The sequence below is a fragment of the Natrix helvetica genome (genome assembly GCF_964273705.1).
Source record: "Natrix helvetica genome assembly, chromosome: W".
NCBI lineage: Eukaryota > Metazoa > Chordata > Lepidosauria > Squamata > Natricidae > Natrix > Natrix helvetica.
Genome location: NC_138555.1, coordinates 77,100,967 through 77,126,874, shown reverse-complemented (window position 1 = coordinate 77,126,874; position 25,908 = coordinate 77,100,967). Strand labels below are relative to the sequence as shown.

General features: G+C 47.3%; 2 protein-coding genes across 2 annotated transcripts in view; one reads left to right on the top strand and one right to left on the bottom strand.

The window, feature by feature from the left end:
• The window catches only part of LOC309400711 (TOX high mobility group box family member 4-like), a 40,379-nt gene extending 30,646 nt beyond the window's left edge, over positions 1 to 9,733 (bottom strand). Inside the window, exon 1 of the mRNA XM_081969345.1 lies at positions 9,491 to 9,733. Within this exon, the coding sequence (XP_081825471.1) occupies positions 9,491 to 9,496 (6 nt within the window). The 5' untranslated portion in view covers positions 9,497 to 9,733. The remainder of the gene's footprint in view (positions 1 to 9,490) is intronic.
• Positions 9,734 to 10,054: 321 nt separating this feature from the next.
• Positions 10,055 to 25,908, top strand: part of LOC309400717 (ras-related protein Rab-2-like) — a 31,751-nt gene continuing 15,897 nt past the window's right edge. The window contains exons 1-4 of the mRNA XM_081969355.1: positions 10,055 to 10,188; positions 18,392 to 18,463; positions 23,866 to 23,933; positions 25,346 to 25,428. Coding sequence (XP_081825481.1) covers positions 10,143 to 10,188; positions 18,392 to 18,463; positions 23,866 to 23,933; positions 25,346 to 25,428 — 269 coding nt within the window. The 5' untranslated portion in view covers positions 10,055 to 10,142. The remainder of the gene's footprint in view (positions 10,189 to 18,391; positions 18,464 to 23,865; positions 23,934 to 25,345; positions 25,429 to 25,908) is intronic.

Below are 25,908 nucleotides of genomic sequence, written 5' to 3'. Positions count from 1 at the left end.
GTGGAGGTAGAGGACAGGTAGTCCCAAAGGTCGATTTTTTTTTCAGGAGGCAACTGGACTTGTGTTTTTTTTTCTTTTTGAAGATGTTTTACTTCTGGTCTAAGAAGCTTCTTCAGCTTAGACAGGATGGTGGGGAATGGAAGGATTGATCCTCCTTGCAGACAACCGGTCGTTTGCATCCTTTTTAGAGGGTCGTTGAAGCACTTAAGGATGATCCCCGAGGACGCTATCTGTGTCCTTGGGGGTCATCCGAGTGGCACTCCTGGACCCAGTAGTCGGCAACTTCCAGAGGAATTTCTTGGATGAGAAGCAAAAACGTCTTCAGAAGAAAACAACCAGAAAGTTCACTTGCCTCTTGAAAAAAAACATCTTTGGGACTCCAAATGGCCTCAACGACTCTCTAAAAAGGATGCAAATGACCAGCTGTCTGCAAGGAGTATTCAGAGCAGAAGACGCTTCTAGGATGAGAAGCGAAAGGTCTTCCAAAGAAAACAAGAAAGTCCAGTTGCCTCCTGAAAAAAGCACCTTTGGGGACAAGCACCTGGATGACTGAGAATGACTTGAGAATCTCTACAGGCTTTTTAGAGGACAGGTATATCATCTTTACAGCACTTGCTCATTTCTGCAGGAAGCATCAATGAAGCCCACATTCCAGGAATCCAAAGCATAGGATCGCCAGCCAATGGTGGGGGGGAGCAAACAGCTGCTGAATTGAATGAATGAATATGAAGCTTGCTATAGTGTTTTCGCTGCTAACGTCTGCAGAGAGCAGTTTTTCAAAACCCAACAGCAGGGATGGAGGGGGGGCACTGTTACATATTCAGAAAAGGCAGCAACGGCACGGCAGGTTGCCCATCTTCCAGAAAACCTGCAGAGTCTGCTTACTTCAAAAGACCCGGAGGTAAACAGAGCGTGAAGTTCGGAAGTTTCAAAACCACTGCAGGAAAAGAGAGGAGAGGGGAAGAGGAGAGGAGAGAGAAGAGGGAAGGGGAAGAAGAGAAGGGAAGAGGAGAGAGGAAGATAAGGAAAATAGAAAATGAGGAGAGGAGAGGAGAGGGGAAAAGGAGAGGGGAGGGAAAGAAGAAAAATAGAAAATGAGAGGAGAGAGAAGATGGGAGGGGAAGAAGAGAAGAGGAGAGGGGAAGATAAGGAAAATAGAAAATGAGGAGAGGGGAGGGGAGGGGAAGAAGAGGGGGGAGAAGGAAAATAGAAAATGAGGAGTGGAGAGGGGAAGAGGAGAGGGGACGGGAAGAGGAGAAGGAAAATAAAAAGAAAACGAGGAGAGGAAAGGGGATGGAAAGAAGGAAAATAGAAAATGAGGAGTGGAGAGGGGAAGAGGAGAGGGGAGGGCAAGAAGGAAAATAGAAAATGAGGAGGAGAGGAGAAGAGGAGAAGGAAAATAGAATTAAAACAAAGAGAGGAAAGAGGGGAGGGAAAGAAGGAAAATAGAAAATGAGGAGTGGAGAGGGGAAGAGGAGAGGGGAAAGAAAGAAGGAAAATAGAAAATGAGAGGAGGGGGGAGAGGAGAGGGGAGACAAAGAAGGAAAATAGAAAATGGAGGAGAGGAGAGGGGAAGAGGAGAGGGAAGGGAAAGAAGGAAAATAGAAAATGAGATGAGGGGAAGAGGAGAGAAGAGGGAAAGAAGGAAAATAGAAAATGAGAGGAGGAGGAAGAGGAGAGGGGAAGAAGGAAAATAGAAAGAAAATGAGGAGAGGAAAGAGAGGGGACGGAAAGAAGGAAAATAGAAAATGAGGAGGAGAGGGGAAGAGGAGAGGGGAAGAAGGAAACTAGAAAGAAAATGAGGACAGGAAAGAGATGGGAGGGAAGAAGGAAACTAGAAAGAAAATGAGGACAGGAAAGAGAGAGGAGGGGAAGAAGGAAAATAGAAAGAGAACGAGGACAGGAAAGAGAGGAGAGGAGAAGAGGGGAGGAGAAGATAAGGAAAATAGAAAATGAAGAGAGGAGAGGAGAGGAGAGGAGGGGGGAAAGATAAGGAAAATAGAACATACAAAATAAGGAGAGGAGAGGGTGGGGAAAGGGAGAGCAAGAAGCAACCACTGTCGGCAGAGGCAGGTAAGGGTTTAACTGCGAGCCCTCTAGCCGCTCAGTTTTCAAGCGATTAAATAAATGACCGTTTTATCTTATCCGGGCAATGCCAACCCGTATTTATTACGCCGGTCAGAAATATTCTACAGCAGACTTGGGCATTTTTACGGCCTCTGAGTCACATTCCAGGCCTTTGGCTGCTCCCGTCTGTCCCACGTGGATTGATTTTACTTTGAGGGTGGCTGTTTTTGTTTCTTCTTTTCAATTTATCTGCACTTCCACAGTCCTCTTAGTTCAGCCCTCAAGAGCAGGAACAGTTTCTCCTGTGGTTCCTTGGGAAAAATTAATCGCCCGTCCCTGTTCTTTTGCCATGAGTCTCAACCTTTGGCAGCTTCCAGATGTATGAACGTCAATTAGAATTATTAGCATGATTCGAATAAGAAGAGTTGGAAGGGACCTTGGAGGTCTTCTAGTCTAACTCCCTGGTCAGACAAATGGCTATCCAACATCTTCTTAAAGACTTCCAGCGTTGGGGCATTCACAACTTCTGGAGGCAACTTCTGTTCCACCAATTAACTGTTCTAACTGTCAGGAAATTTCTCCTTCGTTCTAGATTGCTTCTTCCCTTGATTAGTTTTCACCCATTGCTTCTTGTCCTGCCCTCAGGTGCTTTGGAGAATTGCTTGTCTGCCTCTTCTTTGCGGCAGGCCCTGAGATATCGGAACCCTGCTATCGTGTCACCCCCTAGTCCTTCTTTTCATCAAACTTAGACATACCCAATTCCAGCAACCGTTCGTCAGCTAGAAAGTGAAGTTCCCAAGGTTGAGAAATGCTGTTCCATAATAGCACGAATTGCGCTTAAGGCGTCCCATTTTAGCACCGCTTCACGGAAGATCATAGATGTGGAAGGGTTCGAGGTACACTGGGGCTCGTAACTCCTCCCTCTCAGAAAAAGGTGAGACGTAAGAAATTCAAGACCAGGACTCTGGGACAAATATAGGACAAAAGGCTACCCACACATTACAGAAGAATGAGTAATGAAACATTCCGTTGTATGTCTGTAGAAGTGTGGATGAACAAAAACCACAGGGATTTCCCCCATACAGAGCCGAGTCCTGTCCATCTTAATTTCAGGGACTAAAAAGATCCCTGAACAAAATCCATCCAGTTTCTCGTGTCCAGTGGGAAAGTTTAAAGGCATAAGCACAATATATCCAAATGTTCTATCAATCTGCGGCTCCGGAGCCACTTGTGGCTCTTTCAGCCCTCTGCTGCTGCTCCCTGTCGCCGGTCGGCTCCACAATCGATAGGGCTTTCAGTTTCAGTTAGAACGGGTAGAGGAAAAAGAACGCCGCACTAGGAGGAGACTCTATGGTGGAGGAAGTGGACTTCCGGTCAGCTCCAGAATTGAACAGGGGGCTATCGATTAGGACCTTTGTGGCTCTTTTGAGGGTTTAAGGTTGCCGACCCCTGCTCTATCGAAACACCCAATAACCCTGGAAGCATTATTGCGGCAGGAATAGAAAGCTGGATCGTGGTTTTTATAAAAATGCAGAAAGAAACCGAAGAAAGGATCGCAGATGTTTTCGTACGGAAAGGACGAGCTCCTTCTTAACCATAGTCAGAAAATTCCACATGAATTTCAACCTAATTCCATGGTAGCCTAAAAAGTTTATAAATAGCTCTAGCAAGGGGGGGGGGAGCCCTAAACTACTAAATTTTAATAACACCAAGGCTTTCTTTTCCATGTTAATTAATTAATTAATTTAATTAATTAATTAATTTTACTGTGCTTCTAGACCGCCCCCTCTCCCAAAAGGGACTCGGGGCGGTGTACAGTCCATGCAAAGAATACATCAAAATACAATAAATAGAAAGATTAAATATGTACAGTTAAATATGGAGGAGGTTAAAAATAGAATTAAAAAGAACTGTACAGTTAGCCAGTATATATAAATATAATTTTAAAACCCCTAAGAAACACACAAATTAAATTAAAACAATACCCCTAAAATAACCAGTTAATAGTACGTCTACCAGGAGGTAACAGTTGTAATTATGCCAGGCCCGCTAGTCGGAACAGGTGAGTCTTCAATTTTTGCCGGAAGGAGCGGAGGTCAGTGGTGGTTCTGATGTCAGGGGGGAGGTCATTCCAGAGGGTTGGGCCCATCACAGAGAAGGCCCTACTACTTGGTGTCGCCCGCTGGCATTGCCTAGTGGACGGCACCAGGAGAAGCCCCTCCCTGTGTGAGTGAATTGGCCGCAGGGATGTGTGTGGGAGGATGCGATCCAGCAAGTAACTAGGTCCTGTGCCATGGAGCGCTTTAAAGATGGTAATCAAGACCTTGAAACGCACCCGAAAAACCACAGGTAGCCAGTGCAGCTCGCGCAGGAGAGGTGTTACGTGGGAGTACCTAGTACTCCCCATCACAGCCCGCGCGGCTGCGTTCTGAACTAACTGCAGTCTCCGGACGCGTCCCAAGGGCAGCCCCATGTAGAGAGCGTTGCAGTAGTCCAGGCGGGACGTCACCAGCGCATGAGTGACCGTGCGCAGGGCATCCCGGTCCAGTAGGGGGCGCAATTGGCACACCAGGCGAACCTGGTGGAACGCCCCCCTTGCCACGGCTGCCACATGGTCATCCATTGACAGCCGGGCATCAAGGAGGACGCCCAAATTGCGCGCCCGTTCCACAGGGGGCAATTGTTCACCCCCTATGGCCAGCGATGGAATTAGCTGGCTGAACCGAGGTGCCGGTAGCCACAGCCACTCAGTCTTGGAGGGGTTGAGTTTGAGTCTGTTGTCCCCCATCCAGACCCCGACGGCCTCCAAACACCGGGACATCACTTCGATAGCCTCGTTGGGGTGGTTTGGGGTTGAAATGTACAGCTGAGTATCATCAGCGTACTGATGGTACTCAACCCCAAAACCACGGATGATCTCACCCAGCGGCTTCACATATGTGTTGAACAGGAGAGGCGAGAGGACCGACCCCTGTGGCACCCCACAAGTGAGTGGCCTCAGGGTCGACCTCTGCCCCCCTGTCAACACACATTGCTTCCGGTCGGAGAGGTAGGAGCCAAACCACCGCAAAACAGTGCCTCCGACTCCCATCCCCTCCAACCGGCGCAATAGGATACCATGGTCGATGGTATCAAAAGCCGCCGAGAGGTCTAATAGGACCAGGATAGAGGAACAACCTCTATCTCTGGCCCTCCAGAGATCATCGACCAACGCGACCAAGGCTGTCTCCGTGCTGTGCCCAGGTCGGAAGCCGGACTGGCGTGAGTCTAGATAATCGGATTCGTCAAGGTGTCGTGGAAACTGCTGCGCCACCACATTCTCGACAACCTTCGCTAGAAAGGGAAGGTTGGAGACTGGACGATAATTAGCTAGCTCCGTTGGGTCGAGTGAAGGCCTCTTAAGTAAGGGCCTCACCACCACCTCCTTCAAGGCAGTTGGTAAGGATCCCTCACCCAATGAGGCATGGGATTGAAATTTCACACACTCCGTCCATAATAGTTATCCTCCGATAATACTGTATAGGATGGCTTCGCTCCCCACAGCATTTGATTAAGCTATGCTTGGTTCCTGAACATTTTATTCTTATTCTGTGAGTCATTAAGGTAAAGGTAAAGGTTCCCCTCACACATATGTGCTAGTCGTTCCTGACTCTAGGAGGTGGTGCTCATCTCCGTTTCAAAGCCGAAGAGCCAGCGCTGTCCGAAGATGTCTCCGTGATCATGTGGCCGGCATGACTAAACGCTGAAGGTGCACGGAACGCTGTTACCTTCCCACCAAAGGTGGTCCCTATTTTTCTATTTGCATTTTGTACCTGTTTTTGAATTGCTAGGTTGGCAGAAGCTGGGACAAGTCACGGGAGCTCACTCCATTACGCAGCACTAGGGATTCGAACCGCTGAACTGCCCACCTTCTGATCGACAAGCTCAGCATCTTAGCCACTGAGCCACTGGGTCCCTTTCCATAATGGTTATCCTCCCATAATACTGTATAGGATGGCTTCGCTCCTACAGCATATGATTAAGCTATGCTTGATTCCTGAACATGTTGTTCTTATTCTGAGAATCATTACATCCCATACTTTTCATGCTGATCCCGTCCCATTTTTCAGGATAAATTTTATTTCCCCCTCATGACCTTTTGCCACTTTATGGCCATGCCTCTCATCTATGCTCCTTTGATCCAATATAGTTCTTTTTCCACTAAGAGCATCAACCTTAAACACTCAAGGTCCTAACCGGAAGCCCCCCGTTCAGTTCTGAAGCCGACCGAAAGTCCGGTTCCCGCACTATAGTGTCTCCTCCTAGCGTGGCATCCTTTTTCCTCTACCTGGACTAACGAAAAGTGCTATCAACTGTGCAGCCAACCAGCAAGAGGGAGCCGCAGCTGAGGGATGAAAGAGTCACATGCGGCTCCAGAGCTGAATGTGGCTCGTTTATCCCTCTGCTGCAGCTCCCTGTTGCCAGTCAGCACCACACTTAGAGGAACCATATCTCATTCCTGCCCTAGTGTTTTTCACACTTAATGACCTTTGCAGCATCCCCATAGTCACGGGGTCGAAATCCAGATGCTTGGCAACTGGCTTATGCTTATCATGGTTGTAGTGTCCCGGGGTTATGTGATCCCCCTTGTGTGACCTTCGGACGAGCAAAGTCAGTGGGAAAGCCGGACTTACTTAACAACACTGTTACTAATTTAAACACTTCAGTGATCCCCTCAACAAACATGGCAAGAAAGTTCGTAAAATGGGGCACAATTCACTTAACAATTGCCTCACAGGTTTTGAGCTCAAGGGTGGTCGTACGTTGAGGACTACCTGTACTATGTTTATATTATTTTAGCCTTCAAAATGCGACGTACCTGGAGAAAGGAGGTGAAGGCTATGAGAGAGACGAACAACTGTGTGCAGCAAGGCCCTCAACCATAACTGTGGAAGACTGTTGCCTTCCACATCACCCCAATAAAAGAATAAGAGAAGGGACCGTGGAGGTCTTCAAGTTCAACCCCCTGCTCGGGCAGGAAGCCCTGTACCGTTTCAGACAAATATTCTAGTTTGTCTGACATGGCGAACGCTAATATATATATTAGAAGACCTCAACTCTAATACATAGAGTTCACTGTCTTAGTTTAGTTAGACAGAGACAGGCAGACACATACTGTAGATAGATAAGATGGATGGATGGATGATGGCTACATAGACAGATGATAGATCCGTGATAGCGAACCTATGGCACACGTGCCTGAAGTAGGACATGGAGCCATGTCGCCTGGCACGCGCGGCCACGCCCGTTCCTCTTCCGGGTTTAGGGTGTGCATGTGATGATCAGCTGCCCTTCGTGCATGCGGCAGTGCTGGAAACTGGAAGAGCTGGTCTTCCGTTTTCCGGCCTGAGCACGCGCACCAGCCAGCTGATCGTAATGCACACGCGCATGCCAGTAACTGGAAGATTAGCTGGCGTGCTAGAACCAGAAGTTCATTTTTCGGCACACGCATGCCCCCTGCGGAGCTCCTCTCCCGGGTTGCGGCCCCGACGAGCGTGCAAGCAGGCATGCTCCCTTTTTTGCCATCGCTGACATAGATGATAGATACCGTAGATAGATGGATGATGGATAGATAGAAACAGACAGATGACAGATACAGAGATAGACAGACAGATGACAGATAGATAGATAGATAGATAGATAGATAGATAGATAGATAGATAGATAGATAGATAGATAGATAGATGATGGATGGATATAAACAAATTACAGATAGACATACAGAAGTACAGAGATAGATGGATGGATGGATGGATGGATGGATGGATGGATGGATACAAACAGATAGATGGATGGATACAAACAGATGGATATAAACAAATTACAGATAGACAGAAGTACAGAGATAGATGGATGGATGGATGGATGGATGGATATAAACAAATTACAGATAGACATACAGAAGTACAGAGATAGATAGATGGATGGATGGATGGATGGATGGATGGATACAAACAGATAGATGGATGGATACAAACAGATGACAGACAGATAGATATAGACAGACAGATGGCTAGATGGACAGATACAAACAGATGGCAGATAGATAGACAGATAGATAGATGGATGGATGGACAGATGAATACACACAATGACAGATAGATAGACAGGTAGATAGATGGATGGATGGATGGATACAAACAGATGACAGATAGATATAGACAGACAGATTTACAGAAAAACGGCTAGATGGATAGATACAGATGACAGACAGGCAGGCAGGTAGACAGATGATAGATAGATGGATGGATACAAACAGATGACAGACAAACAGATATACGGACAGACAGATACAGAAAGATGACAGATAGACAGATAGATACAGGCAGACAGATGGACGGATAGATACAGACAGATGACAGACAGATAGGGAGATAGACAGATGAGATAGACAGACAGACAGAGAGATGATAGACAGATGGGAGAGATAGAAAGACAAATGACAGATAGACAGACAGAAGTACAGAGGTAGATGGATGGATACAAACAGATGACAGACAGATATACAGACAGACAGATAGACAGACAGACGGCTAGATGGACAGATACAAACAGATAACAGATAGATAGACAGATAGATGGATGGACGGATGAATACACACAATGACAGATACATAGATGGATGGATGGATGGATGGACGGATGGATACAAACAGATGACAGATAGATATAGACAGACAGATATACAGACAAACGGCTAGATGGATAAATACAGATGACAGACAGACAGACAGGCAGGCAGATAGATAGATGATAGATAGATGGATACAAACAGATGACAGACAGATATACAGACAGACAGATGGACGGATAGATACAGACAGAAAGATAACAGATAGACAGATAGATACAGGCAGACAGATGGACGGATAGATACAGACAGACGACAGACAGACAGAGAGATAGATAGAGACAGATGAGAGAGAGAGACAGATGATAGACAGATGGGAGAGATAGACAGAAAGACAAAGGACAGATAGACAGACCATCTATTGACACGGTAAACTCTAGTAACATATGAATGCACACCCGGGCTCGACGGGCACGTGTTCGTACATAGACTCAAGGGAAGAGCAAAACCCGTTTCCTTACTAACCCCCCTCCCTCCCTCCCCAACGGCTACTGCCAATCCATCCGTCTCGAGAAGCCCACCTGCCCGGGTTGTGTCCGAGGAAGCGGGCTGAGGTCCACCCTGGGCGTTGTTAATGGAGAAGGGAAGGTCGGGAAAGGGCTGGAAAGAGCACGAGGGGAACAAGCCCTCCCCCCACCACCTCCTCCCAGACCCCACCATCACCACCACGCCCGGCCCTCCTCCTCCTCCTCCTCCGCAGCCACAGCCTCTTCCCTCCCCGCGGCAGACAGGCGGTTCAAACTCGCCCCTCACCTCCATGGCCGCCGGTTCGGAGCCGCGACGAAGAGGGGGGGAGACCCCTTACCAGACTCTCCCCCTCCCCCTGCTTTCTTCCTCCAGGCTCTCAGACCGGAACCGGAACGGAGGCCGCCCCCAAAGGCGACGGCCGGGGGGCGCGTCACTTCCGCCCCACGTTGCCTTCCTCCCCTCCTTACTCTATGATCAGGGAAGCAAGCCTTTGGGTCGTGAGAAAGGCGGGTTGGATTTCTTTCGCCCGCCCCCTCCTCTCTCTCCCTCCCCACGGCTTTTTTAATACCCCTCAGGCGCCGTTTAAAGGCGGCGAGCCGGGAAGCGGCTCCGACGCCTCGAGGGGCTGCGAAAAGGGCGGGCGGGGGGGGGAAGGAGACACGCTAGAGCGGCCGCCGCCGCGCCGCCTTCGGGAAGCCGGCGGATGTGACGTCAAATCCAACGGTTACATTGTGAATGGGGGGAAGGCCGTGGATTTGGAACTTCCGCTTGCTGCTAGAGCGTCGCTACCCGCCTTTCGAAGCCGGGACTAGACAAAGGTTTTTTTTTTTAAAATCCCTTTAGCCTTCATTCAAAGGAAACCGGAAAAGGAAAACCAGAGCGTCCTAGTGGGGATGAGAGCGGCGGTTGGGGCCGGGCTTCCGGGGCCTTCGGCGCCATGTCCTATGCCTACCTTTTCAAATACGTTATCATCGGGGACACCGGTAGGGGAGGGGCTGAGGGGAGGTCCTAAACTTTGGGAGGGACGCTTTGGGGGGGGGGGGATGATGGCGAGACTGGGGGGAGGGGGGGCGTTCAGTGAAGCTGCTTCCTCACCCCAGGGTCGTGCCAGGACCGTGGTTGCATTAGCATCAGAACGTGGTTAAATCTAGGTTAGGTTTTGCTGATCTCTAAATCCCAGGTTTTGTGCCAAACCAGGATCTGGCCTCCTTCAGTCCCCAGGTTAACCAAGATTGGACCCAGAGGGAAGAAATGGACATTGAATCAATAACAGGCAGCCTAATCTAACCCTACAGGTAGTCCTCGATTTACAACAGTTCATTTAGTGACCATTCAACGACGGCATGAAGTTAAGACGGCACTGAAAAAAACTGACTTACGACCGTTTTTCACACTTTGATGGCCTTTGGGGCCTCCCCACCTTCACGGGATCAAAATTCAGACGTTTGGCAATTGACCCGTACTTATGACGGTCGCAGGTTTCCAGATCCCCGCTTTGGAACCTTCTGACAAGCCGAAGTCAATGGGGCAGTCAGATTCACTTAACCACCGGGTCGTCTGCTTCACTACTTCAAGGATTCACTTAACAACGGTGGCAAAAAAAAATGTCGTAAAACTCACTGAACAAATGCAACGGAAATTTTAGACTCGGTTGCAGTCGTAAATCGAGGACCGCGTGGCTGAGTTAGCAACTGCAGTTATTCACTGAAAACCAGTTGGCGGGAAAGCGCGTAAAATGCAGGCAAAATTCACTTAACAAATGTCTCATTTAGCAGCAGAAATTTTGGGCTTGGTCGTTAAGTCAAAGAGCATGTGTCTAATTGAACAACTTGGGTTAAATTCACTTAAAACACGGTGACGGAAAAGGTGGTAAAATACAGCAAAGTTCACTGAACAAATGTCTCACTTAGCAACAACAATCTTGGGTTTAGCTTATAAGTTGTGGACTGCGCATTGTTTCCCACTTTGGCTACTGCATTCTGGGAGTCCACACAAAGTGGCCAAAATTGAGGAAAAACTGATCTGCAAGTAATCTTAGACTTACAATCATTTATGTAGTGACTTCAAAGTTACAGTGGCACTACTGTTGTTCTCGCCTATGACCTTTGCAGCATTCCCATGGTCACGTGATCAAATTTCAGAAGGCTTGGCCACTGCATGTGTTTATGACGCTTGCAGTGCTCTGGGATCATGTGATCATCTTTTGAGACCTACTGACAAGGTCAATGGGGAAACCAGATTTCCTTCACAATCGTGTTACTAACGTAACCATTGCAGTGATTTACTGAACAGTTGTGTCAAGAAAGATCACAAAATTGGGCAAAACTGACTGAATTGCCCTGCTTAGGAATTTTGGGCTCAGTTAGCGTAAGTCGAGGACTTCCTGTATACAGTCATTCCTTTTACAGTACGTACCTCTCCCAACGCTGCTTTGAAATCTCCCAAGATTCCTGATAAGACGACAAGTATAAAACAATCACAGCAAAGTTACACTCGGTTGAAACAAACGTAACCTTTCTTCTCTTTATAGTTTGGTATTTTATCTCTAGGCTAACAAACACAATAGCAGGTGTATTAAAAGATTAAGAAATGAACCATTTAAAGTTAACCACTTTAATGACTAATACAGAGAGAAGTCACTAAATATATAAACACCCTTTTAGAGCCCTGCCTTAGAGCTTTACATATATATATGTATATTTATTTACTTATCAGCACAAATGCAACACACACACACATATATGGCTCTCTCTTTCTCTGTCTCTCTCGTGTCTGTCTCTTTTTTCTCTGTCTCTCTCGCTCTCTGTCTCTGTCTCTCTCTGTCTCTCTCTCTCTGTGTCTCTCTCTTTCTGTCTCTCTCTCTTTCTCTCTCTCTTTCTCTCTCTCTCTCTCTCTCTCTGTGTATGTATGTATTCCAGCCACAGATGACATACTCTCTGGAAAAAAAATACTGTGGGGATAAGACACTCCTAACACCCCTTGGGGGAGGTGTTCTGTTAAGATGCAGCCTGTTGTGCCTTGAAATGGCTTCTACTGTACCACCGTAAAATGGCTTCTTCTGTACAGCGCAATGGAGTTGCCATGGTAATGGCTTCACAGTACTCCACAAGGGGGCTCCCTCTGGTAAGGGGGAAAATCCAACATTAGAAATTACGTTTGGGCCGGACATTTTCCCCCTATAAATAAATACCCGGACAAGGCCGGGTTTTCAGCTAGTGTGTGTGTATATTGTAGTTAGTTGCGAAGTCATGTCCGATCGCGGCCCCATGGACAGCATTCCTCCAGGCCTTCCTGTCCTCTACCATCCTCTGGAGTCCCTTTTAATCTCACACCTGCTGCTTCCGTGACTCCATCCAGCCACCTCATTCTCTGCCATCCCCGTCTTCTTTTGCCCTCAATCTTTCCCAGCATGAGGCTCTTCTCCAGGGAGTCCTTCCTTCTCATTTGGTGGCCAAGGTATTTGAGTTTTCTCTTCAGGATCTGGTCTTCTAAAGAGCAGTCAGGGTTGATCTCCTCTAGGACTGACCGGTTGGATCACCTTGCAGTCCAAGGGACTCACAGGAGTCTTCACCACCACCATAGTTCAAAGGCCTCAATTCTTTGGCACTCAGCCTTCCTTATGGTCCACCTTTCACAGCCATCCATTGCAACTGGGAAAACCATAGCCTTGACTATACGCACATTTGTTGGTAGGGTGATGTCTCTGCTTTTTAGTATGCTGTCTAGATTTGCCATAGCTTTCCTCCCCAGGAGCAAGCCTCTTTTAATTTCTTAAATTTCCTCATTATACAATGTTTTAATTGTATAATATGTGTTTTTATTTATTGTACGCCGCCCCGAGTCCCTTCGTGGAGAGGGAGCGGCTAACAAATCTAATAAATTCAATTCAATTCAATTCTTGGCTGCAGTCCCCATCTGCTGTTATATCTGTCTGTCTGTCTATCTATCCATCCATCTATACATACATACATACATACATACATACATACATACATACGTTCCTCCCAGTTCCAACCTCTTCTATAGAAGAGGTTCCACAAATCTACAGTGCCATTTAGAACCGGTTCCAGCTCCCTCCCCCCACCCGTCCGCACATCATGAGCGAGAGGAGGAATTCTGGGAGTTGAAGTCCACAAGTCTTAAAGCTGTCAAGTTTGAACACCCCTGGGGTTTTTTTTTTCTCTAAAGGTTTAGGGGTGCAAGGGTCTTGTAACTTGACAGCTCTAAGACTTGTGTGCTTCAAATGCCAGAGTTCCTGAGCCAACATTTTGGTTGCTAAGCAAGAGCATTGTTAAGCGAGTTTCACCACATTTTACAAGTTGGCCACGCCCACCCGGTCACAGGGCCGGCAAGCCACTCCCACAAAGCCGGGCACACCTACAGAAGAGGTTCTAAAAAATTTTGAAACCCACCACTGATACATACATACATTTTCATTCATGCAGAACAAATATAAATAAAGAAATGGATGCATATTGTGCTCCTCTTGCATAGCATATAGTGAACAATACAATACAATACAATACAATGGCAGAGTTGGAAGGGACCTTGGAGGTCTTCTAGTCCAACCCCCTGCCTAGGCAGGAAACCCTATACCGTTTCAGACAGATGGCTATCCAACATCTTAAAGATTTCCAGTGTTGGGGCATTCACAACTTCTGGAGGCAAGCTGTTCCACTGATTAATTGTTCTAACTGTCAGGAAATTTCTCCTCAGTTCTAAGTTGCTTCTCTCCTTGATTAGATTCCATTGCTTCTTGTTCTGCCCTCAGGTGTTTTGGAGAATACCTTGACTCCCTCTTCTTTGGGGCAACCCCTGAGATATTGGAACACTGCTATCCTGTTTCCCCTAGTCCTTCCTTTCATTAAACTAGACATACACAGTTCCTGCAACCGTTCTTCATATGTTTTAGTCTCCAGTCCCCTAATCATCTTTGTTGCTCTTCTCTGCACTCTTTCTAGAGTCTCCACATCTTTTCTACATCGTGGTGACCAAAACTGAATGCAGTATTCCAAGTGTGGCCTTTACCAAGGCCTTATAAAGTGGTATTAACACTTCACGTGATCTTGATTCTCTCCCTCAGTTGATGCAACCTAGAACTGTGTTAGCTTTTTTGGCAGCTACTGCACACTGCTGGCTCATATTTAAATGGTTGTCCACTAGGACTCCAAGATCCTTTCACAGTTACTACTACTGAGCAAGGTACCACCTATAGTACTGTACCTGTGCATTCCATTTTTGTTGCCTAAATGTAGAACCTTACTCTTCTGTTTTATTTTTCTTTATGTACACTGAGAGCTTCTGCACCAGAGACCAATTCCTTGTGTGTCCAATTACACATGGCCAATAAAGAATTCTATGCTATGCTTTGCTATGCTATTCTATTCTATTCCATTCTATTCTATTCTTTTGGATCTCAGGGACCACTAAATTGATACTTTTAAATCCCGCAGACCAATAATACGATTTTTTTTTTAAAAGAGAAATAGTATTTAGTGCAATGTAACGCAAATAATTTTTCTGCAGACCCCCAAAATTTTCTCGCGGACCACCAGTTGGTGACCGCTGATCTAAACCATTTCAGACGAATGGCAGTCCAATCTCTTCTTGAAAGCCTTCAGTGATGGGGCACCCACGACTTCTTCTTTTTTAAAAAAATAATTTTTTGTTTATTTATTTTTCTTTGAAAAACCAGAAAACACATACAGAACAAAAGCAAGGAGAAAAAAAAAAACAACTTTCCTCCATTTCATCAAGCACGCCGTTGGGTTGCAAGTTTTTGGGCCACCGTTTTTACAATTAAAAATAAAGTCGCTGGTTATTCATTCAACCTAGCGAAATATTTCATTGACCATTATGTGTTCAGGTTACCACTAATGTTCTTTCATTTGGGACGGCCCTTATTTCCTTGAATCCATAATTATCTCTTAGGTAACAAGAAGTCTTTATAGAATTATAATATCGCCTGTCTCTAGAGAGGGGGGCACCCACAACTTCTGAAAGCAAGCCTCGTTGATTGTTCTCATCGTTAGGAAAGGCCATCTTGCCTGAAATGGTATAGGGTTTCCTGCCTAGGCAGGGGGTTGGACTAGAAGACCTCCAAGGTCCCTTCCAACTCTACTATTGTATTGTATTGTATTATCTTATTCTAATTTGCTTCTCTCCTGGATCGGTTTCCATTCTGCTGCTTCTCCTCTTGCCTTCTGGTGCTTTGGAAAAGAGTTTTCCTCCCCACATCTTTGTGGCACCCCTTAAATACTGGAACACTGCTCTCCTTAGCACGCCTAGTCCTTCTTTTTGCTAGACTAGGCACACCCAGTTCTTCCAAACGGAAGAAGCTTCTGGGACGAGATGCGAAACGTCTTAAAGGAAAAACGAAAGTCGACTTGCCTTTTTAAAAAAGCACCTTTGGGACAACCCTGACTAAGATGGCTGAGAATTTCTATAGACAAGTTTCTCGGTGGCGCAGTGGTGAAGAGTGCCGTACGGCAGGCTACTTCTGCCGACTGCCGGCCGCCTGCCCTTTGGCAGTTCGAATCCCGCCAGGCTCAAGGTTGACTCAGCCTTCCATCCTCCTGAGGTGGGTAAAAAGAGGACCCAAATTGTTGGTGCTAACATGCTGGCTCTGCAAACCCGCTTAGTCTTATTGCTATTGCTATTCTAGCAGCTTTTCAAACATAATCTGGATATATTTGTTTCTTGGTAAATATCAAGAAGTGTTAGTAAGGTGGGGGATTGAGATGGGGTTGGCCTGGGCTCCTATACGGGCACTCCTACAGAACCTACAGAACAGAAGAATTGGAAGGGAGCTTGGAGGTCTTCTAGTCCAAATTCAGGCAATTCCTCACTGTCCGATTCCCCTGCCAACTCCGATGGCTGCTGGTGGGCCAAAACAGAGGGATTCTTTTTTTCCAGAAATTTTTTTTATTCTCTTACATACCATTTTAAGTATGCATTCAAATAATGGTTTTTCTTCTTTTCACTGATCATTCTTATACATTTATTCTTTCATTTAATAGGTTGTCCTATACAGTTTGGGTTGGGTAAATAATACCATCCCTTCCTCCTTTTGTAACACCACCTTATTTTTCCTTTCTTTTCTCCCTCTCTCCCTTTGCTACTTCCTTCCTTCCTCCTCTCAATACAATACAATACAATACAATGCAATAGCAGAGTTGGAAGGGACCTTGGAGGTTTTCTAGTCCAACCCCCTGTCTAGGCAGGAAACCCTATACCGTTTCAGACAGACGGCTATCCAACATCTTCTTAAAGACTTCCAGTGTTGGGGCATTCACAACTTCTGGAGGCAACGTCTGTTCCACTGATTAATTGTTCTAACCGTCAGGAAATTTCTCCTCAGTTCTAAGTTGCTTCTCTCCTTGATTAGTTTCCACCCATTTCTTCTTGTTCTACCCTCAGGTGCCTTGGAGAATAGCTTGACTCCCTCTTCTTTGTGGCAACCCCTGAGATATTGGAACACTGCTATCATGTCTCCCCTAGTCCTTCTTTCTCTTAAGCTAAACATACCCAGTTCCTGCAACCGTTCTTCATATCTTTTAGTCTCCAATCCCCTAATCATCTTTGTTGCTCTTCTCTGCACTCTTTCTAGAGTCTCCACATCTTTTCTACATCATGGCGACCAAAGCTGAATGCAGTATTCCAAGTGTGGCCTTACCAAGGCCTTATAAAGTGGTATTAATACTTCACGTGATCTTGATTCTATCCCTCTGTTTATGTAGCCTAGAACAGTGTTGGCATTTTAAGCAGCTGCTGCACATTGCTGGCTCCTATTTAAATGGTTGTCCACTAGGACTCCAAGATCCCTTTCACAGTTACTACTACTGAGCAAGTTTCTACCTATACTGTACCTGTGCATTTTGTTTCTCGTTTCCCTTCCTTCTTCCCTTCCCTTTCTCCTACTCCTACTCTTCCACTTCCCCTCCCTACCCTCTCTCCTTCTCTTTCTCTCCCTTCCATCCTCCTCTCCTTACCTCTTTCTTCTTTCCCCCGTCTTCCTTTCCTTCTCTCCTCTCTCTCTCTCTCTCTCTTTTCTATTATTGTAGGTGTCTCTTTCAGGTCTCAGTTTATGTTTCCTTGGGATGGTATTTCCCCAAACCCCAAATCATTTCTTATTCCCTTACCTTCGATAATCTATCCTAACTATATTTCCCTCCCCCGCTTTGTGTCTCTCTCTTGTATATATACTTTAATATTTTCTTTCCTGTTTTCTCCTTTCCCCCCCTTTTCCATTTAACAGTGCATTGCCTGGGTTCTATTTCTTCTCCCTACTTTTTTTTCTAGTTTCCTTTTTCTAGCCAATCATAAACTCTTCCCCATGTCTTGAAGTACTCCGATTCCTCTTTATCCTTTATTTTCATTGTCAACCGATTCATTTTTAAGAGTGCAGAGAAGAGCAACAAAGATGATTAGGGACTGGAGACTAAAACATACGAAGAACGGTTGCAGGAACTGGGTATGTCTAGTTTAATGAAAAGGAGGACTAGGGGAGGCATGATAGCAGTGTTCCAATATCTCAGGGGTTGCCCCAAAGAAGAGGGAGTCAAACTAGTCTCCAAGGCACCTGAGGGTAGAACAAGAAGCAATGGGTGGAAACTAATCAAGGAGAGAAGCAACTTAAAACTGAGGAGAAATTTCCAGACAGAACAATTAATCAGTGGAACAGCTTGCCTCCAGAAGTTGTGAATTCCCCAACACCGGAAGTCTTTTAAGAAGATGTTGGATAGCCATTTGTCTGACGGTAACGGTATAGGGTTTCCTGCCTAAGCAGGGGGTTGGACTAGAAGACCTCCAAGGTCCCTTCCAACTCTGCTATTGTATTGTATTGTATTTCTGCACAAGAGGGATTCTTTATGACTCACTTCAAAACAGGAGATTGTTTAGAAGGTTTTACCACCAAAGAGTCCAAATATCTAATATGCAGAAAGACAGCCAAAACAGAGTCTGCGTTCAGTAAATGGGGAGCTTTCTAATACACTTCTAATTATCTATATCTTGGGGCAATGTGGTTTATTAAACACCGAGGGATTATAAAGGTAAACAGGTCTAGTTTGCACTGGTAAGTATAAATGCATCAGTAAATTTGTTCCCTAGAGTGCCTCGCTTAGACACAAATCTCTTTTTTTAGCCAGAAGTGTTTACAATAATATTTTATCTTTTTTTTTTAAGGTGTCGGGAAATCATGCCTCTTGCTACAGTTCACAGATAAACGGTTTATGGCTGTCCATGATTTGACAATTGGTGAGAATCAAAGCCAGATGGCTCTGTGAGTCTTGGGGAATCATAATTGTTGGAATGGGGCTTAGCTAGATTTCAAAAGTGCCTCGGCTTGTCTCCTTTCTAGGGCTGAGAGAAAGTGACCGGCCCTAGGGTGTGACTAGAGCGGGACTAAAACTCACGGTCCCCCAGTTTCTAGCTTGGTACTTTAAGCCAGTGTTTCTCCATAGTGAGGGGGGAGGGTATCCCGGATGGGTTGACCTTAACTTTAACTTTTATTTGATTTCTAGACCGCTCCTCTCCCAGAAGGGACTCGGGGCGGTGTACAGTCATATTAAAAACAGTAAATATACATAATATAAATATAAAATAAATATAGATGTGGCTGGAGGAGGTAGCAATAGTTTACTGTACAATAGTTAAAGTTAGATTTAAAATTTTAAAAATTTAAAATACATTAAAAAAAAACACCCCTAAAAACTATCCCAGGGTAAAATATTTGCCAGGAGGTATAAATGGGACTATAAATGGGCCAGGCCAGCTAATTGGAACGGGTGAGTCTTAAGTTTTTGTCAGAAGGAGCGGAGGTCGGTAGTAGTTCTGATATCGGGGGGGAGGTCATTCCAGAGGGTTGGGCCCATCACAGAGAAGGCTCTACTCTTAGGCGCCTTCCGTTGGCATTGCTTGGTGGACGGCACCCGGAGGAGTCCCTCCCTGTGAGAGCAAAATCCTCCAGCTGATTGGACTGAGTCAGATAAGCTCTTGGGACACGCCCCGGCCCACCAGGCTCCGCCCAGTTATCGACTCAGTCCTCAACTGGACGGTTTGCCATCCTGGAGCTCCAGAAAGATTGAAGAAATTTAAAGAAAAGAAGAAAAGAAGAAGCAGCAACGACCGCCAGTGGGCTGAATAGCTCCCAGAGCGGAAGGAACGAATTGTCAAAAGCCCCCTTGGGGGCGACAAGCTGCCCAGGCATCTGAGTGAGACAAGTATCACTCAGAAAAAGGATTTCAGCCGGGCAAGCAGGAAACAGAGGGCACAAGCCTTCCATAGGCAAGCCCTGCTGGTTGGATCCAGAAGCTCCTTATCCTCCAGCTGATTGGACTGAGTCTGGCCCACCAGGCTCCGCCCAGTTATCGGCAAAGAACTCTATCCGACTCGTTATGCCATCTGCTCCAGACTTTTAGTATGGTTTCAAACCTTTAATTGAAGAATAACTTAACATACCAGTGCAACATTAAACAAACACATGTAACATAACCATGTCAGGGGGGGGGGGGTCTGGATACTCCTCCCCCCACTATGAGAAGAGGACTTCAACTCCCAGTATTCCCAGGCTAGCATTAGTAGTTGTAGAATTCTGGGAGATGAAGTCCAGAAAGTTCAGAAATAAAGCTTTAACTACTACACCATACTGCCTCACATATACATACATACATACATGTATACATACATATATACAAAGATAAAGATTCCCCTCGTACATATGTGCTAGTCGTTACCTACTCTAGGGGGCGGTGCTCATCTCCGTTTCAAAAGAGCCGGCGCTGTCTGAAGATGTCTCGGTCTTCGGACAGAAAATCCGAAGTAACGTGACCAGCCTGACTAAATGCCAAAGGCACACAGAATGCTGTTACCTTCCCACCGAAGATGGTTCCTATTTTTCTACTTGCATTTTCATGTGCTTTCGAACTGCTGGGTTGGCAGAAGCTGGGAGAAGTAACGGGAGCTCACTCCATTACATGGCGCTAGGGATTCGAACCACTGAACTGCCAACCTTTCTGATCGACAAGCTCAACGTCTTAGTCACTGAGCCACCACGTCCCTCTACATACATACATACATACATACATACATACATACATACATACATACATAAAATCTCCAAGATAGATAACAGCTCAGTTTTTTTTAAATGAAACCAGGATAGGATAGATAAGAACTGATGGTTGTAAGCAAGGATTATAACGTCTGCTTATCCCGCCCTTCAAAATCAATTCATAACGTCAACATTTTGCCATGTATTCCACACAAGGGTTGCCTATTGATTTCTGGGTTAGTAGAATCTGTAGCAGCGGTTCTTAAACTAGGCGCAATTACTCCCAACGGGGTCATTTGGGCATACGGTATTCAGGGGGGGGGTAAACGGGAACTATTTGTAATGGTTCGTTTGCGAGTTTGAATATCCACTTTGAGACAGTTGTCTCTGAGATGTTTGTGTAAAGGCGTGTTTTTCAAACTCAGCAACTTTTAAGATGGGTGGATTTGAACTTTCGGAATTCCCTAACCAGCGGGGAATTTCTTCTACAGTGTATGGCAGCGATGGCGAAGCTTTCCAGCGCCGATAAGGGAGATCAGGCACTCCTCTGGGCTGCGACCCAGAAGAGGAGCCGCCCGGGGGGCATGTATGTGCCGGAAAATGAGCTTCCGGTTTCCGCTTCACGCTGGCGAGCAAGTCTACCGATTACTGGCGTGTATGCTACGATCAGCTTTGCCGGCACGCATGCTCACGCCGGAAAACAGAAGCTCTTCCAGTTTCCGGCACTGCTGCATCCACAAAGCTGATCGTCGCCTGCGCATGAGTGCCAGAATCCCAGAAGAGGAACGAGCAATGCCACGCATGACAGGTGAATCATGAACCCAGTTGAAAGAGGAACGTAAGTTGAATGAGCGAACAGAGTTAGGTGTGATTTCAAATCAGCTGATTCAAGATGCTAAACCATTGATGCTTTTCCCTTACCTTCTGTTTCCCTGATGCAATAGGCAAAGGGTCTTAACTTCAAAAAAGTAGCCTGTTCTCCCACTTTTGAGGTGGATTTAAATCTAAATTTCCCAACACCTGGTGTCTGTGACTCTGTGGTTATTGCTTCTTTTGATCCTGTACTTCTGCGTGTTGTTGAATTCTTCATTTCACAAACTCTTCCACATTCGGTTCCTTCCCGCCTTGCTCTAGATCCGTGATGGCGAACCGATGGCACACGTGCCACCTGTGGCACGCAGAGCCATTTGTCAGAGCACACGAGGCGCTACCCTGTAAGCTGGCCAGTGTGCAGGCGCAAGCTGGCCAACTGATTTCGACCTTTTTGAGGCCATTTGTTCGCCGGAGCGCGAAAAACCGGCCCTACAGGCAAACCGGAAGTTCAGGAACGGACTTCTGGTTTGCTCATAGGGCCGGTTTTAGCTCTCTGGAGCCTTCAGGAGGCTTCCCTATTAGACCTCTCGGCAGCTTTCAATCCCATCGACCATGGTATCCTACTGCGATGACTCGGGGGGTTGGGAGTGGGGGGCACCGTTTTACGGTGGTTCTCCTCCTACCTGTCGGATCGGTCGCAGTTTGTGTTGACTGGAGGGCAGAGATCGACCCCCAGGCGCGTCACTTGTGGGGTGCCCCAGGGGGCGGTTCTCTCACCCCTCCTGTTCAACATATACATGAAACCGCTGGGCGAGATCATCCATGGTTTTGGGGTACGGTATCATCAACTTTTTATCTCTACCCCAAACCACCCAAACGATGCCCTCGACGTGATGTCCCGATGCCTGGAGGCTGTGTGGATCTGGATGGGGAGGAACAGGCTCAAGCTCAATCCCTCCAAGACTGAGTGGCTGTGGTTCCCGTCATCCTGATTTGTACATCTTGTTCCATCTTTGACGATAGGGGGAGAAATTTTAGCCCCCTCAGAGAGGGCCCGCAATCTGGGAGTCCTCCTGGATACGCGGCTTAGTTTAGAAGAACACCTGACGGCTGTGACCAGGGGGGCCTTTTACCAGGTTCGCCTGGTACGCCAGTTGCGCCCCTTCCTGGATCGGGATGCCTTGTGCACAGTCACCCATGCCCTCGTCCTTTCTCGCCTGGACTACTGCAATGCTCTCTACATGGGGCTGCCCTTGAAGAGCACCCGGAGGCTTCAGCTGGTCCAGAATGTGGCCATGCGGGTTGTCATGGGGGTACCTAGGTGCTCCCGTGTTACACCCCTTTTAGGCGGCCTGCACTGGCTGCCGGTTGTTTTCCGGGTGCGATTCAAGGTATTAATTTTGACCTTTAAAGCGCTCCATGGCTTAGGCCCAGGGTACCTGCGAGACCACCTACTGCCACCAGTAGCCTCCCACCGTCCAGTACGATCCCACAGAGTTGGCCTCCTCAGGGTGCCGTTGGCCAGACAGTGTCAGCTGGTGACCCCCAGGGGGAGAGCCTTCTCTGTGGGAGCGCCTTCCCTCTGGAATGAGCTGCCCCCGGAGCTTCGCATAATCCCTGACCTCCGGTCCTTCCGACGCGCCCTAAAAAGTTAGCTTTTCTAGCAAGCCGGCCTGGCCTGCTAATGTTAATTTTAATTTATTTTAAATGTATGGTTTCTTTAAAAAAAATCTGTTTGGTCTTTTTGGAAATGGGTTTAATCTTTTTTTTAACTTTTGTGATGTGTGTTTTTAATGTTGTACGCCGCCCTGAGTCCTTTTGGAGAAGGGCGGCATATAAATCAAAATAAATCCAAATAAATAAAAAACCTAAAAACTCCGGAGGGCTAAAACCAGCCCCACAAGCAACTCGGATGTGACTTCCGGTTTGTTCGTAGGGTCGTTTTTTGCTCTCCGGAGCCTTCAGGGAAGCCTCCGGAGAGCTAAAACTGGCCCTATGAGCAAACCAGAAGTCCGTTCCCAAACTTCCGGTTTGCCCATAGGGCCAGTTTTTTATGGTTCGGAGGCTTCAGGTTAGCTCCTGAAGCCTCTGGAGGGTGTCTGGGGGGGAGCTTGTTTTCGCTCTCCCCAGGCTCCTATAAAGCCTCTGGAGCCCGAGGAGGGCGAAAAAAGCATGCCAAAAACGGGGGGGGGGGGAGTGCTGGTCGTGTGCTCATGCACGCTGGGGCGTGCGCAAAGCATTATGGGTGTGGCACTCCTGCGCACATCCCCCCTGTGCTCTCCCCGCTTTTGGCACGTGAGCCAAAAAAGGTTCGCCATCAATGCTCTAGATCCATGATGTCGAACCTTACGGCACGCGTGCCAGAGGTGGCATGCAGGGCCCTCTTCTTGGCCACGCGCACCTTCACCAGCTGCTCTTCTGGTTTCAAGCGCGCGCACAGAAAATGTCCTAAAAATGGCCTGGAAAACCGCCTGAAAATCGTCTGGAAAACGGCCTGAAAACAGGCCCGAGAAATGGCCACAAAACAGGCATGCATGCGCCAGCCAGTTGGTCTTCAGTTTTCTGGCGCTCCGCCTTGTGCACATGCATGCACATGCACGGCTGTTCTGGTTTGGGTACTTGGTCCTGAAAAGCTTCACCATCACTGCTCTAGATTTCCCCCCCTCCTCTTTCATTCCTGCCGTCCCCTTCCTCATCAAAGCCTGCATCATGCCAAGAAAGGGGTGCAGGTGGGAGCCCAGCGTAACAAGGCCAGTTCCACGTTGAGTTAATTCCTCTTCCATTTCTCCACCAGGTGTAGAGTTCGGGGCCCGGATGATTACCATTGAAAACAAAAAGATCAAACTGCAGATTTGGGATACGGTGAGCAATCCCAGAAGCCTTTTCGGGCGGGGAGGGTTGGTAGGGGTGTGTGGAAGAGACCAATTGAGTGGGATTGGATTGTCCCGAAGGAGGAAGGAGCAGTTGCAACCGCCCTCCTGTTCTGACCTAGGCTTCCCGAGACAGTAAAAAGCACACGCTTAAGTCCCCCAAACCCACTTTTTATTTCAAAGGCTGTGAATGACTCACCCGCAGGGAGTCACAAATAGTTGGTCAAGAATCTGTGACGGTCACAAGAGTTTGTTACAGTCCTTCGGGATAAGGCTGACAAGCACCCACCTTGATCTCCCTTGAAACGCTGCTTAATTGGGAATTAGCTTGGTAAGGCCACATGGAGTCAACACAGAGCTTCAGAATCTAAACCGACCAGAACGAACCAAGTTGCACCCTGCGAAGGATCGCGTGCCATTTCTCCTCCTTTATGTCTTATGGGAGGGGGCCATTCGTCTCTAAGCCTTACTGCCGAGTTGTCCCTGCGCATGCGCACACTGGGAACAGACTCCCCCTGTTCGTCTGCCTTGCTGATGTCCGATTCTGGAGGCTCCAGAAGCAGACATAACTCCCAGATGGCCCTGGCCCCCTCTCTGCCTCCGATGCAGAGCCCTTCGTCCGAGCCTTCCCCAGACTCCAGGACTGGCCCATGTTCCTCCCCAACCTCCTCACCGTCTGACAGTGCTTCATGTTCCGCAGGGTGCCGGCAGACCTCAACACATCCCAGGTCCGCACCATGCTGTGGTGCAGTTTAGCTCATGGTTTAGGCCTGATGTTCTGACCTAGGCTTCACCAAATCACGAAGCAGACTCCTTGTCCGGACAAAACTGCTTTTTATTAAGCGAATGTGAAGTCCTCTCATTCATATCCAGCAGAGTCTTTCAAGGGTCAATTTTGAACCACAGACCTTATCAGGCTTGGAGAGCTGCCAGGCCGATCTCTTCCAAACGCCACACTGCAGAAGAAAATACTTGGCAAGGAGTCCCTTGAGAGTCGCGAACAAATTTTCACGCTAATTAAATGAACGAATTGTCTCCTGCAAACTCCACTCCCCTTTTGCTCCTCTTTATTCCCTACGGGAGGGACCATTCAGCGTCCCTCCCTTTAATCCCAAGTCAGCTCTTGTTCCTTAACTGTTCCCTTCTCACATGCGCACACTGGGAACAGGCTCCAGCTATTCCTCTGCCCCACTGATCTCCGACTCTGAAGGCAGCTGACAACTGTCAGACGGCCGTGGTCCCCTCTCTGCCTCCGATGCAGAGCCCTCATCAGAGCCTTCCCCGGACTCCAGGACTGGCCCATGTTCCTCCCCAACCTCCTCACTGTCCAATTCTGCTTCCAGCTTTGCTGGCCGGCCACAACACGTGATGCGTAATTCTGTGTGCTTCTCTTTTGCTCCAAAGGCTGGCCAGGAATCCTTCCGTTCGATCACTCGCTCGTATTACCGAGGAACAGCCGGGGCGCTCTTGGTCTATGACATCACCAGGTGAGGCCCAACCGCAACGCACAACCTAGAAGTGGATCGGGATTTCACTGTGCTGCCCCAGCAGTAGATCGCTGGTGTAGGAATTAAGAACCGCCTCCTTTAAGAAACTACCTCATGGGAAATGTAGGCAGCGACTGCCTTTTGGGAAATGTAGTTCCATGACATGTGATCACATCCGTGTTTCCGATTGGCCGCTAGGGCATTCTGCTTGCATGCAAAGTTTATAGCCGGTCAGTTTAAATGCCTTTGTGAATCGGAATAGTAGTGTTTGTATCTCCGCTCAGCGTGGGAGTGAAATCATCATCTTTTTACACCACGTGATGGGACAAGTCATGGAAAGTCAGAAGTATCTTAACACTGAACTGTAAGTTTTGCTGTTAAGAATGCCTGATAATGAACTTGATCTGGACGAGATTCCTAAGCGTGGAGTTAACTGCATGCCCCGAGCAAGCCTACAAGGCTCGAGGCAGAACACCGGTG